Below are 15,509 nucleotides of genomic sequence, written 5' to 3'. Positions count from 1 at the left end.
ACACGTATGTTCTGTAGCAGCGATGGCGAGGCATGACAGAATCTCTGACCAGAGTGTTATTTATCGTTGCTAGTCTGCGCTTCACCGCGCGAGAGTTCAGTTGCATGTAGGGAGTCGGCAGTTGCAGTCGGTCGCGAGTTCTGTTGCGAGAAAGTAGTTGTACGCAGCGAGCCGCGAGAGCATGTAGTAGCGCGCGAGAGACAGTCGCAGTTGTGTGTGAGGAGTCGGCGGGCGTCGACATGGGCCTCTGGTCAAGGTTCAGGACGAGGTATATTTTTTAGATAAGGTAATGAAGCAGCATTGCGCTCATCTGATAATGTAATCCATCTTAATTGTAATTAATTTGTTCAAGAATCGCCCCAATAATAATTTTGTTTTCAAACCAAGCATTTTAACAAAACAAACATTTTATTGAAAGAAAATTTCCCATGCATTTCCTTACAGAAAAAATTTACTTAAGTTCAAAGAATTTTTGCGATGCATTTCCTCCAAGCTATGGCGAAAAATAAGAGCAGATGCAATTTTACTGAGGTAAGAACAGGGCCTAAGATCGACATTTCAGTCTATTTGCGTTTCATTGTCACTGAGATTTCATTTTTATTGAATTGACTTTCATTTTTGTGGGGAGCTTACACATGGCTCAGATTGCTAGTTCTCATTCATTGTCATTAAATTTTGTTTTTTGCTGGGAGGTTACACTTAGCACGATTTTCATTGTCATTTAAATATTGTCATTAAAATTTTTGTGGGAAGGTTACACTAGGTTCCATTCCCAATAACATTTAATCTTTGTCCTTTCAAAATTCTCCGGGGAGGTTACAACACACAAGATAGTGCATCGTTTAACTGTTGTCAAGGGTTGTTGACCATAAAATCATCATAATGTTAGTGTTAGGATTAGTAACATAATATTCAATGGTAGCAGTTGCTGTTGAAAAATCCAGATGGTAGTAATAGGGGCTTTCCATACTTGTAGAAGTGGTAGTATGTGCTGTTGTAACAGCACTGATACCAGCGGGTATAAGGTTAATTGTAAAATTAGTCAAAATAGACTGAAATAACTAAAACCTATGGCTCTTTCTCTGACGCAGTAAAGGAACACCCGATCGTGAGTGGATAAGGTGCAATAGGAAAATTAGTGCAACATTTATAAAGTAAAAAAATGGAAAAAAATATATTATGAAGTTCTCATGAACGTAATTTTATATATAACAGTCCACTGTTGTCATCAAGAAAGTGGACTACGATAAATAAATAAAACACAGCATGAATAGCATTGACACGCATATTGCTGTATTATAATCGTTATTATGCTCTAATATACGGATTTGTACAGAATGAAATAAACTCTTCATCACTATATGACTGGTGTCAGTCTTAAATACGTGCTCCATTGACGCTGCTACATATGAGCACATTCAAGTGAAATGAAATCATATTGCAACTATGGTTCTCAACGGGCTGAGTAATGCCACGTTGCTTCTCTAAAAACATGATGAGAGTTTCTGTCATATTAATTTCTTATGCCCTAAGGCGATAATTGTTTGAAACACATATGAAACACATTGGCGTATGAGGCTAAAGAAGTATGGCACCATTCTTTCATTCCGGTTTTGATGACTTGAATTAGTGAGCACCAACTAAGCGACGTGTGGTCACAGATCGCTGTTGCCGCTGGTGTAAATGTACGGCCGCTCTTCGGATGGGCAGAGGAATCTCGTGAAGGGCTCCTCCCAATCAACAGATTTGTAGCCCACCGGCTCCAGCATGTTGTTCCAAAGGGCGTTCGCAGCTGTGGGCAGAAAATCACAGTTTAGTAGGTACTTCATAAAATGGATACAATTGTGGTCGCTGAAAAGCATCACTGTACTAAGTTTTATTTCTCACCGTAGGATGATCGCTCTCACACGGTTACAAATTTCTGGAAGTGGTAAACAGTGTGATATCGTGAATAATGAAACCTGCTCTTACCATAGCAACAACTGCTCATAGCTGTAATGTAAATTGGGAAAATGTGCTACAGCTAGAGAAAAACTAGACGCAACCAAACTAACGAAAGAGGCAAGTCTGTCCCTTGTGCGATACGCCGTTTCGCACATACACAATACACTGGGGTGGAAATATAAAAGTATATCGTAATCTGAAACAAATCCATAAGCTAGTTCGAAAATTGTTGTCTTAAGGTATTAACTTCTGTCTATAGATTGCTGCCAGATCATTAGTGGTTACAGGTATTATCAGAATATAATGCACAACTAAAAGAAGACTGTACTGAAGATAATAAAACAATAACGATTACAGAATTGAATCACATAACAAAGTCGTATTACACAAGTTTAAATTAAGCCACAGTAACACCAAAATGTGATTCATTAAAAAAGTTCTTCGCTAACAGTAAAGAATGTAGTAAAAAATGAGGCAGAGAAAAATAAATGACGGAAATGAAACATAATAAAAATATACAGTAATGAAAGTTTTCTCGTTCGTTTATTATTATGTTCTTATTACTGTGTTGTCTTTATTATCGTTCTCATGCTTTGCCAAACATAGACCGAGAATTCAATAAATGGAATCAAAATTCTTCAAAAGCAAATATTGAACACATCACTTGGTTTTATTGAACGTTTATTATTATGTTCTTATTATTATGCTGGTTTTATTATTGTTAGTTCTGCCAAACATAGATCGAGAATTCAATAAATGAAAACATAATACTTCAAAAGCAAATAATGAATAGATCACTTATAGCCACCAAATTACTGAGATTTTTGTTTATTTTTTTCTGTCAATTACCAGGTAATTGACACTTGAATAGTTATATATTACTGGGAGATTCTAGGAATAGTATTCTTGAACGATAAAATTCAATATTTTATTGTATACGATCCCTTTTCTTAATGCTGACTCTAATAAGATGGCCAGGAGTTATTTACTGTTATTTGATTTCCTTCGTCGTCAAGTTGTTTGCCAGTAGATCATTTAAATACATACAACATAGGAATTTCAGAACTGGATACATGGAGTACTTAAGGGCACTAAAAAGTGACAGCTGTCACAGCAGATTTGCAGGGCAGTATATGGATATGTCCCACAAGCCAACAGACATTAACACTGAAATAAAAGTTAGTAAACTATATTCCACAGAAACTAATCAATGAGGTCAATACTCGCATACAAATAGCTGTAGTAGCGGGTCATGTCTCAGCAATAGAACTCTGTCCATTGTTCTGACAGAACTGTCAGTGAAAACAAAACTGAAGCTTGTATATAAAGGATCTATATATATATATAGGATGTATACACGGGATGTATATACAGGCCTTCTCCTCCTCTGTTAATGCTGCCACAAATTCACGTCCAAGCTTATCGGGTCGTCCGAGCCACTTTTATTTGCCCTGCCCTAAATATAGACATGCAGGGTGTTTCACAATTCACGTTATACACTTCTAACGTTGTAGAGAGGACTGAATAGATCACGTTTTACATAGGAACCCACGTCTGGAAACATCCAACGACCCTACAAAGCGTCAAAGCTTCAGACGAAGGCGCCTGTAAATGTATGTATATACAGGGTGACTCCGTGTTGATATCACACACTTTCTAGGATGTTGGAGAAGGATAAATGTATCAATTTGAGGGGAGGGTCCCTGTACCATAAACGAACTGATCGAAAGTTATAAGCAAGAACTGTTCTGATACCTCTGTCAGGGTGGTACATGTACAGGTTCTGTTGTTGCTAAGATTACAGGTTAGGAAACTTTCAGAGGTAGTAGTATGGACCAAAATAAGAAAAAGTCTAGTAAACATGAGCCGTGTGCGGCTCCCGTTAATGCCGTTTGTTCTTTGGCATTTTGTCACATCTAATCTTGTTTCTTCCTTACTTACTGGCGTTACGAAGTTGCTAGCTTGCCTCCTTGAGTGGCAGCAGCAGCGCTTATCGATACTAGTACTATCGTACTATCTTTGGTGTGACCGCTAGTATTTCCGGGTGGTGGTGGTGTGTGTGGTGGTCAGTCAGTTGAGACGGAGCAGCGAGGAAGTGTCTGCGGCGAGAGGGCAGGCCGGGACCGCTGGCGGCGTGCACCCGCTGTAGGATCCTGAGGCGCTTGCTGCGAGTGCGACAAAGTTCGTATCCCACCGAATCTGGACGCTGATGTTGAGTGATTAGTTAATCTGTTATGAAACCTCAACTATTGTGACATCTCTTCGTTCATTTGCGGGTTGTTGCTCCTTGGGCCATTCTGGATAACAGCAACGTATGATGTGCTGGAGTCTGCGAAATCTTGCAGCCTTCTTCCTATATTGTGATTAATTATTAAATTGACTGTTACTTGCCAGTGAAGTGCACCAGCGGTATTTCCTGCCCTGTGGCCGTTAACGCCCAAGTTACCTGCCCTGGTCCTTAGCGTAGTTTTCCAGCATTGTGCCTTTCCTCGTCGTGTTGATGCTGTGCGGCATGGCGTGTAGTTCGACAGCCTTTTAAGGTGCTTTTTTCATATTTTGCTTAGAGTGGTTATTGTTCCCTTGGCTGTTTTTAGACGCCAATTTCTGAAGACGTAGTGTTGTTCTTATCCTCATCCTCAGCCGATATTTTCCATCGTTGGTCGGACTGAAGGGAATTGGTTAAATTGTTGGTCGGTCCTTGGGCTGTCTCTTGTTTGGGATTATTTAACTCCTACTCTTAGCTGCCTGTCTCGCCTCACCTTACGTTTGAGCTACCTTCTCAGGCCGACCCTTGGAACAGTTCTGAGCACCACTTGTTCTGTTTGTTTTAGATTGTGATTTTCATTTTAGTTTGAAGTATTGTGCGAGGCCTTCAGCTGTGTATTAATTCAGTTCTTTTTAAATTTTACGTAAAGTTTTCAGCCATTTTAAATTAAAATTTTGAAGATTGATTTTATTTAAAAAATATTTTTCCTTAAAATTTGTTCTATCTGAAATTGTTTGTAATCCAGGCCGTAAGCCGTTAGTTGTTCAATATGTTATGTGTGGCCTTCAGCCGAGGACTTACGAGAACCCCTTTTAATAAGACCTTCAGTCGTGTGTATTCTTTAAAAGAAAATTTTTTAGAAGAAGGAAGGGGCTTATTTTAAATTGTTTCTCTGACTTGTTGTTCAGGCCTTCAGTCGTTGTTTCAGTTTTTTTTCTGTCCTTCAGCCGTGCAATTAGTTAATATTTCTATAATTAGGCTATCGGCCATTCTGTTGTGTGTTCAGAAAGAAATTTCTTGGTTAAAAAAATTGTTTATTGTGTCTTAATTATAGTTGTCCTTCAGATGTGCAGTGTAGGCCTTCAGTCGCTAATTGTTTTCAATTGCATGTTTTTTTTAATTTACCTTCAATTTTTAATTGCTTTTTGATTTCTAAGTCAGACCTTCAGCCGTTCTTGTTTTTGGTGTGGTTTTGGGCCTTCAGTCCAGAAAGAATCTCAAGTTTTCTTTAAGTAGGCCTTCAGCCGTATTGTCTAATTGTGATCTTTTAAAGCAATGTGTAAATAAGTGGTTCTTAGAAAAATAAAGTTGTGTGCTTGATTGTGCAACTCACAGTAACTGTTTACGGTCCCATTCACAATCGTAACCTTATACTGTGCGCGCTCTGAGTACCTCCCAACCAGGTTTGAAAACATTGGCTCTAAAATTCATACCTTAAGAGCAATGAGCACTTGGTCAATAGAGAAGACGTGTTTGACAGTAGCGAAGATGAACGCGTGCTTATAGCTCCTCACGTATGCATTTCAGAACCCATATTTATTGGACTTTTTTCCTTATTTTGATCCATGCGACCACCTCTGGAAGTTGCCTACCATACATTCGCAGCAACAACACTACGAGTACATGTATTCCACAGATACAGGTATCAGAACGGTTATCAGTTACAACTTCTGACTCGTTCGTTTCTCGCTCAGGGATCCTTACCTTAAATTTATACATTTACCCTTCTCCATAACCCTAGAAAGTTTGTGACATCATCACGGAATCAGCCTGTATATACATAATACATTCACAGGCGCCGGTGCCTCTGATTTCGATGCTCTGTAGCATCGCCGGATGACGTTGGCGGATATGGGTTCCTATGTAAAACATGATCTATTTAGTCCTCTCTACGATCTTAGAAGTGTACACCATGAGTTGTAGAAAACCCTGCATATATCTACAGGGTGGGGCAAATGAAAGTGGCTCGAACGAATGGATACGATTGGACGTGAATTTGTGGCAGAGTTAACGTAGGAGGGAAAAACCTACAGTTATTTCCAACAGGATGGAGAAACTGCCCGTATAGCCGGCCGAATCTTGGAGCACATTTACACAATATTCACGCCTGGCACATTTATTAGCAAAGGTCTGTCTGGTCGTGACCATAACTGCCTCCATGTCACCTGATCTGTCAGTGTGGGATTACTTTGTGCGGGGAGCCCTCGGAAATTTCGCAACAACCCTCATAGCCCTCAAGAACTGCAGTCAATGACAAGCCAAATAACTGCTTGCATAAGGGCCAAATGCGGACCAAAGCGTTATTGACTTGCTCATTTTGTGAAGCTCTTTCTCTTAAATAAATCACCAATTTTTTCTGGAATTATAATTATTTGTTTGTCTGTACATGTGCATCACATCTACCTACTTCCGTCCCATTCAGGTAATTTCTCCGTGGTGGGTTGTTTTGTTTGTCTTAGAATGTATATAGGCTACGTAAAATAATCCTCATCATCAGCTGCGTAACATCCATTGCTGAATACGAGCCTGCTCTCGACTTTTCCATGCTTTTCTGGTTTCAGCTGGTTCTGAACTTTTCCTACTGGCATTCACCCATTTTCAGTCTTTTTCTTTTCTTTCTCTTTGAATGTAGTGAAGGTCATTCATTATTGATCCATATACCGTCCATTCGTCACGTTGCACGTCTCGACCTGCACCATTTAATTTTCATTGCAATCATAATTTCATCTTTCCCCGTGTGCCTCAAGATGCATCTCTCCGTTACTGACCGAGCAACCCGTAGCTTTTGGATAGTTTCCGCACCTACAGTCCATGTCTCACTGCCATGCGTAAAAATGGTAATGCACATTAAATAAATGTCGTGTGACACCACGGCGTGGTGCATGTCTTTCAATTGGACGCCACTTCGGTGAATTGTATGTCTTTAAAACCAACGGCACCCGGTTTTCCCTGAAGGGTCACCCATCCGAGTAGTAGCCGGCTCCAATGTTGCTAAAATTCGGTGATCGTGCGGGAACCGCTGTTGCCAACATGCCAAGGCAATTTGTTGTAATATATCTGCATGTTACTGACAATTTCTGTTTTTTAGAATTATTTTGTTGGTTTATTCTCTTTCGTTCAATATTTGTATGTTATATGAAGGTATATGATAACAAAATAACTGTCTATAAAATACTGCAAGGGTCATGCTTTTAAAATAGAAAGATGCATTATACAGTCTACTACAGGCAACAAAGGATTATGTCATGGATATCAAAGGCCCAACAACATTTTAGGAAATATTGTTATCATGCATTATCATCGCAATTTAAGAGTAATTCTAGGCAACAGAACGTTTCTGTCCGTCCGTTTTGTTAGGGGATGGCGGGAGAAGGGGAGGGGGTTCATCTGCAAGGATAAAAATTTCTGAGTCATGCGTCATGCAGCGGGCCCAGAAGAGAGCTCTGGAGGCTATAAGTTCTCATGCAATTTTAATTAGACTTTCGCCCCTGAGACAAACATTATGACAAAGAATATCTTAGCCGTAGCTTACAGGTTATCTCTAGAAAGGTTATTGCGCTCAACAGATGAGTGAATGTAGAGATTTTTAACTGTCTACTCACTGGATCGTTATCGTTTAACGGTCCTTTGCCTTTCGAAACAACGATCTGTGACTCGATCAGCTCTCACGGTCCGCCTCAAAGCTTCAGTCAGCCACATCTCCATAGAAACACACCGAGCGAGTTGCAGCAGTGATGAGAAACTGGACTCATTTTTTCTGGTGGGGGGAGGAGGGGGGGAGGAGGACGGAAATTCAAATTCCCGCACTGGCACACAGATTTAAGTTTTCCCTAATTTTCCAAAATTACCTAAGGCGAATGCCGGGATGACGCTGCCCTTTTCCTTCCCCCATTCAGAGTTTCTGCTCTGGCTGTAATGACTTCGTTCTCCTACCTTCCATTCCATCCTATAAACTAACAAATTAAGCTACTTCATTCTCCTTTTCTAAATATACAGAGCGATTCCGTGATGGTATTACCAACTTTCACGGATGATGCAGAATGGTAAATGTATAAATTTTAGGTTAGTGACCACGGTCCTGAAACGACTGAGTCGATAGTTATAATCAAATATCCTTCCGATACCTCTGATAGTAGAACACGTGTGCTGGCACTGTAGGGCAGGCAACTTGCAGAAGCGGTAGGATGGACCAACAAAAGAAAAAAATCTCACGTAGACATAGGCTCTATAATTCATACTTTAAGAGCTATCAGCACTAGTTTCATCTTCCCTAATGTGAAACATGCCTCTTCTACTGAACAAGTACCTATAGCTCTTTAGGTATGAATTTCAGAGCCTATACATGGTGTTCGGAAATTCCAGCTACAAATTTCTAGGATTTGTAGAGGGAACTGAGTGGAAAATATTTTGAATTGAATTCCGTGCTACATCCATTTGAAAACTTATTGGTAACGCACGAATTTTACAAGTTATTTATTAGGCGTGACCCAGAACATCACCTATTGTGCAATTCCACTCATTAATAACCAAAGAAACAAAAAGGAAACGTGATGCAATACGGCCTCTTCCAGTTCTGGCGCGTGGCGTCTCCTTGGAGCACCACAGTTACGCCTGCTGACGGTGGAGGTATCCCTTTCTGAAAGCCGTTGCGTAATTTTGGCACAAAGTGTATGCGATGGAGTCGGACATTGTGGGTAACGATCTTGATTACTGTGAGCTTCCCCATACAGAAGGGTCATGTTGCTGTACTCTGCAAATGTGTACTCAAACTTGTCGCTCTAATACTCATAAACGCGTGAATGAGGTTCGACTCAGATCAGAGAGATAGGATAGACGTCAAATTACATCAGCCTATCCGACGTAAGAATCCCCTCCCACCATGACTACCCTGTTGCATATCTACATAGCAGCAACGTGCTTTCAAATGACTGTAGTACGGGAATGATACGTTTCTGGCCATAGGTTCCTGTTCAAAACAAAAATATCGAAACCAAAGAGCCTGCAGCAGAACAGATGTGTTCCATAGTACTGAAGATGGAACATGTGCTCATCTCTCTTAGTTTGATGATGATGATGGCTTGTGGGGCGCTCAACGTTGTGGTCATTAGCGCCCCTACAAGTGCCAATCCTTTCATTTCCAGTCTCGCCACTACCGGAATGACGATGAGATGATGGGGACAACAGAAATACCCAGGCCCCGGGCAGAGAAAATCCCAGAACCGGCCGGTAATCGAACCCAGGACCCCGTGACCCAGGGGCAGCAACGCAACCCACTAGACCACGAGCTGCGGACTCATCGATCTTGAGTTGATCTTGAGGTATGCATTTTAGCGCCCATGTTTGCTTGGCAGTTTTTTCTTGTTTTGACCCGTAGCGCCGCTGCTGAAAGTTGCCTACCCTACAATCGTAGAACCAGTATTGCTAGGTACATGTATTCCACTGTCGGGCGTATCAGAACTACACTCCTGGAAACTGAAATAAGAACACCGTGAATTCATTGTCCCAGGAAGGGGAAACTTTATTGACACATTCCTGGGGTCAGATACATCACATGATCGCACTGACAGAACCACAGGCACATAGACGCAGGCAACAGAGCATGCACAATGTCGGCACTAGTACAGTGTATATCCACCTTTCGCAGCAATGCAGGCTGCTATTCTCCCATGGAGACGATCGTAGAGATGCTGGATGTAGTCCTGTGGAACGGCTTGCCATGCCATTTCCACCTGGCGCCTCAGTTGGACCAGCGTTCGTGCTGGACGTGCAGACCGCGTGAGACGACGCTTCATCCAGTCCCAAACATGCTCAATGGGGGACAGATCCGGAGATCTTGCTGGCCAGGGTAGTTGACTTACACCTTCTAGAGCACGTTGGGTGGCACGGGATACATGCGGACGTGCATTGTCCTGTTGGAACAGCAAGTTCCCTTGCCGGTCTAGGAATGGTAGAACGATGGGTTCGATGACGGTTTGGATGTACCGTGCACTATTCAGTGTCCCCTCGACAATCACCAGTGGTGTACGGCCAGTGTAGGAGATCGCTCCCCACACCATGATGCCGGGTGTTGGCCCTGTGTGCCTCAGTCGTATGCAGTCCTGATGGTGGCGCTCACCTGCACGGCGCCAAACACGCATACGACCATCATTGGCACCAAGGCAGAAGCGACTCTCATCGCTGAAGACGACACGTCTCCATTCGTCCCTCCATTCACGCCTGTCGCGACACCACTGGAGACGGGCTGCACGATGTTGGGGCGTGAGCGGAAAACGGCCTAACTGTGTGCGGGACCGTAGCCCAGATTCATGGAGACGGTTGCGAATGGTCCTCGCCGATACCCCAGGAGCAACAGTGTCCCTAATTTGCTGGGAAGTGGCGGTGCGGTCCCCTACGGCACTGTGTAGGATCCTACGGTCTTGGCGTGCATCCGTGCGTCGCTGCGGTCCGGTCCCAGGTCGACGGGCACGTGCACCTTCCGCCGACCACTGGCGACAACATCGATGTACTGTGGAGACCTCACGCCCCACGTGTTGAGCAATTCGGCGGTACGTCCACCCGGCCTCCCGCATGCCCACTATACGCCCTCGCTCAAAGTCCGTCAACTGCACATACGGTTCACGTCCACGCTGTCGCGGCATGCTACCAGTGTTAAAGACTGCGATGGAGCTCCGTATGCCACGGCAAACTGGCTGACACTGACGGCGGCGGTGCACAAATGCTGCGCAGCTAGCGCCATTCGACGGCCAACACCGCGGTTCCTGGTGTGTCCGCTGTGCCGTGCGTGTGATCATTGCTTGTACAGCCCTGTCGCAGTGTCCGGAGCAAGTATGGTGGGTCTGACACACCGGCGTCAATGTGTTCTTTTTTCCATTTCCAGGAGTGTATTTTCGCTTCTATGTTTCAACCCGGTCGTTTCTGGACCAGGGTCCCTTACCGAAAACTGATACATCTACCCCTCTCCATTATCCATGAATGTAAGATTATTATGGAATCGACCTGTATATGTCTTTCGTTTCCATTGGTAACTACGTGTTGGTCGTTCTGTAATGTTAATAAGTTAATTTCAGTGTTGTGCGGTCGCATTATGTATTTGCTCAACTGTAAGATATTGTATATTTTAGCAGCACATGGAGGGCTGTGACAAGGAATAAGACGTAGTCCTGTGTTACAAAAAGATAGTCAAACTGTCATGCGTGCTTCGATTCTGGTGAAGTCTAGTTCACAGTTACGTCACATATACTCTAGATATCTTGGTAATTAACAGGTCACTGATGCTTTTCACTCACCTCTGGCATGCGCTTTTTGTGTGAAGTGGAAACAGTCAGGCGAAATGTAAGAGAAATCCGCGTAGCCAAGGCTAACCGTAGGAAATGTAATGTTCTTCGCGAACGGCTGGCTCACCACGGCGAAGTCATTGAGCCCATCATATCTGCTGTCCGCCGCCTGCAGCAAAGATGACACACAATAGGTAAATAGTACGCGCAAGCAAGTGCAGCCAGGAAAGGAAATGTAACATGCTTTCTTTCCGATTATGTCGTGGGAGGGACGCTGACTAAGCATTGCACAAATTTTTCTTTCGAAAGGTTAGTTTTGTTCAGGATTTCGATACATCATATGATTCCCTTTTCTTTTGCCTCTGAACCCCCGTTTTTCATTGTAATCTCCGTTCAATGCGACTGTCTTACTGGGAGAGCCTGTTCGCCCTCATAGTACTGCTCTGGTTGAAGTCGAATCCAACGTATTGCTTCATCAATATCCTCCCCATTATCCACGTACTAAGTCCCACGGAGTGCATTCCTCATTGCACCAAACAGATAGAGGTAGGAAGTGCGAGATCTTGGCTGTAGGGATGGATGAGGAAGCGCAGCTCAATAAAGTTGCGTAATCTCCTCTCGGGTGCGCAGGCTTGTGTGAGGTCTTGCGTTGCCATGGAAAAGGAGTTCATTTGCATTTTTGTGGCGAAGAACACGCTGACGTCGTTTCTTCAGTTACATGAGGATAGCACAATAGGGATGAGCCACTAACTGTAGCCATCCGGAATAACTCCGAAAGTATGATAGGAGCTGAAAAGTTTGTGGGACAAATGTTGCATGACACAGCGAGGGCCATAATATGATGTTGGTTTTTCGTTGCTACGTGGGGTCGCGTCAGAGACATGAAGGTCAACTTTGTTTTTTTAAGTGGGATGCTACAGTTTGGTACCTATTTTCTGATAGTGACTATCGAGACGAATCCGATGATGTGTAACAGTAAGATATTTGAAGGTCAACGAAGATCAAAAAGGTGGCATGAACGTCCATTTACAGAAGGTGTTCGAAATGATGATCATTGGTATCAATGCAGTGCTGCAGTCTTCTATTCATGGATTGAGTGGTATTCCTTATCATATCGGCACTTATCGAAGGACATGGTCTGACAATTCTCTCTCGCATATCTTCTGGTGTAGCTGGAACGACTTTGTAAACAATGTCTTTTACGAATCCCCACAAGAAAAAATCCAGAGGCGTCAAGTCTGGCGAACGAGCCGGTCACGACACATCTGCACCGCGTCCAATTCAACGATTTGGGAATTGTCTCTGCATCTCGTTTCTAGCCACCAGCGAAAAATGTGCAGGACACATTTCGTGTTGATACCGCATTCAGTTCCTTGTTGCTAAAGGTATTTCTTCCAATAACAGACCTAATGTTTCTTGCGGAAATGTGGTGTACTTTCGACCATTAAGATTTCCTTCGATGAGATAGGGGCCTATAATTCTTTCCTCCAGAATCCCACACCATAGAGTCACCGATCACGGTTTTTGGTGGGCAACTTGCCACAGCTAACATGGATTTTCAGTTGTCCAATAATGCTTGTTATGGAAATTAACATTTCCATGGTTCTTGAATGTAGCCTCGTCAGTAAATAAAAACAAAGTAATAAATGTGTCATCCCTCCGAATCTGAAGTTGAGCCCATCTGCAGAATTCAATGCGACGCATACAATCCGTACCTGTTAATTCTTGATGGATACTGATACGGTAAAAATGATATTTATGGCGATGCGGAACACGAACAACACTAGTCTGGCTCATGCCACATTCCCTTGCGATTTGACGTGAACTAAAACAAGGATGTCGCACTACAGTGGCCAGAGTACCAATTTCCGTTCTTCGTTAGTGACTTTCCTTTGCCGGATATGTTTCCAATGCGTTAAAGATCCAGTTCTTCTCAATTTATCATACACATATTTACACGTGGGTGAGTACGTTGACGATATGTTTCAGCGTATAAGTCTCTGGTTCTCACTGAATTTCGTTGGCCTTCTCGGTAAATGAGAAGCATATCGACTTGTTCTTCGAAGGAATACTCATTCATATTCGCTTGATTCGACGATAGTACTCTTACTGTTCTTATAAGTGTTGTATTGCGAAACCGTCGAATGGTGTTTACATGTCAATGGCACGTTAGATGGATACGCCGTAATCGGTGAATATTTACTAACTGCACGATATACGAGAGAGAATTGTCAGAGCATGTGCTTCGATAAGTGCCGATGTGATAAGGAATACCACTCAATCCATGATAAGAATATTGCAGCACTGCATTGATACCAACACCTTCTGTAAATGCCACCTTTTTGACCTTCGTTGACCTTCAAATATCTTACTGTTACATATCATCTGATTCGTCTCCATAGTCGCTATCAGAAAATAAGCACCAAACTGTAGCATCCCATTAAAAAAGCCGGCCGGTGTGGCCGAGCGGTTCTAGACGCTTCAGTCTGGAACCGCGCGACCGCTAAGGTCGCAGGTTCGAATCCTGCCTCGGGCATGGATGTGTGTGATGTCCTTAGGTTAGTTAGGTTTAAGTAGTTCTAAATTCTAGGGGACTGATGACCTCAGATGTTAAGTCCCATAGTGCTCAGAGCCATTTGAACCATTAAAAACAATGTTGTCCTTCATATCTTTGAAGCGACCCCACCTAGCAATAAAAAAACCAATGTGATATTATGACCCCCATTGTACCATGTAACATTTGTCCCACAAACGTTTCAGCTACTATCATACTTTCGGAGTTATTCGAGGTGGCAGTAGTTAGTGACTCACCCTGTATACTTCAGAATTTATGGTTGCACCGTCAGGAAGGACATAAAACTGGATAACCCTTTCAGAGTCCCAGAATACCGTCGCAATGACTTTACTAGCTATGGGTGCGGCTTTGAACCTTTTCTTCAGAGGAGGGGTGGCGCGGCGCCACTTCATCGATTGCTGTTTTGGCTCAAATGGTTCAAATGGCTCTGAGCACTATGTGACGTAACTTCTGAGGTCATCAGTCCCCTAGAACTTAGAACGACTTAAACCTAACTAACCTAAGGACATCACACACATCCATGCCCGAGGCAGGATTCGAACCTGCGACCTTAACAGCAGCGCGGTTCCAGACTGAAGCGCCTAGAACCGCTCGGCCACCGCGGCCGGCGGAAAAGAAGAGAATCAAAGCATTCGAGATGTGGTGCTGCAGAAGAATGTTGAAAATTGTGTGGACTGATAAGGTACGGAATGAGGAGGTTCTCTGGAGAATCGGCGAGGAAATGAATATACGGAATACCCAGACAAGGAGAAGGAACAGAATGGTAGGACATATGTTATGACATTATGGAATAACTTTCATGATTCAAGAGGGAGCTGTAGAAGGTAAGAACTGTACAGGAAGACAGAGATTGGAATACATCCAACAAATAATTGAGGACGTAGGTTGCAAGTGCTTGAGATGAAGAGTTTGGCACAGGAGAGCAATTCATGGCGAGGCGCATCAAACCTGACAGAAGACTGAAGAATCTCCCCCCCCCCCCCTCCTCAAAAAATTAAAGAACTAACAGTCAGTGAAATACAGACTTCTGCTAGAGTTGAAATGGCCTGCACTGAAATTTGGTAAGTGAAGTGTTCAGTCTTCCTCCAAGACGCAGTAAGAAGCCTCAGGCTGTTCCCTGTACCATACGTTGTCAAGGTTTGATTTAGGCGGTGGTAATGAGCCTAATAATGCGAAATATTCAGGCGCAAATTACAACTACTAAGAAGAAGAAGAGATCCAAAATGAATTTTCACTGTGTAGCGAAGTGTGCGCTGAGTTGAAACTTCCTGGCAGATTGAAACTGTATGCCACAGCGGGACTCGAACCTAGATCCTTTGCCTTTCGAAAGCAAGTGCTCTGCCGACTCCCTATCGATGCACGACTCACAATGCGCCTCCCCCCCCCCCCTCACCCCGACAGCTTTACCTCAACTACGGTAGTATCTCGTCTCCTACCTCCCAAAACTCTT

General features: G+C 43.2%; 1 protein-coding gene across 1 annotated transcript in view; it reads right to left on the bottom strand.

The window, feature by feature from the left end:
• Positions 1-1,180: 1,180 nt before the first annotated feature.
• LOC124549386 (phospholipase B1, membrane-associated-like) overlaps positions 1,181-15,509 on the bottom strand; it is a 107,164-nt gene continuing 92,835 nt past the window's right edge. Inside the window, exons 6-7 of the mRNA XM_047125241.1 lie at positions 11,497-11,653; positions 1,181-1,792 (exon numbers count right to left, since the gene is read on the bottom strand). Coding sequence (XP_046981197.1) covers positions 1,656-1,792; positions 11,497-11,653 — 294 coding nt within the window. The 3' untranslated portion in view covers positions 1,181-1,655. The remainder of the gene's footprint in view (positions 1,793-11,496; positions 11,654-15,509) is intronic.

Source organism: Schistocerca americana, chromosome 1, assembly GCF_021461395.2.
Source record: "Schistocerca americana isolate TAMUIC-IGC-003095 chromosome 1, iqSchAmer2.1, whole genome shotgun sequence".
Lineage (NCBI taxonomy): Eukaryota > Metazoa > Arthropoda > Insecta > Orthoptera > Acrididae > Schistocerca > Schistocerca americana.
The sequence above is the reverse complement of the archived record's forward strand: the minus strand, read 5'-3'. Positions and strand labels throughout refer to the sequence as shown.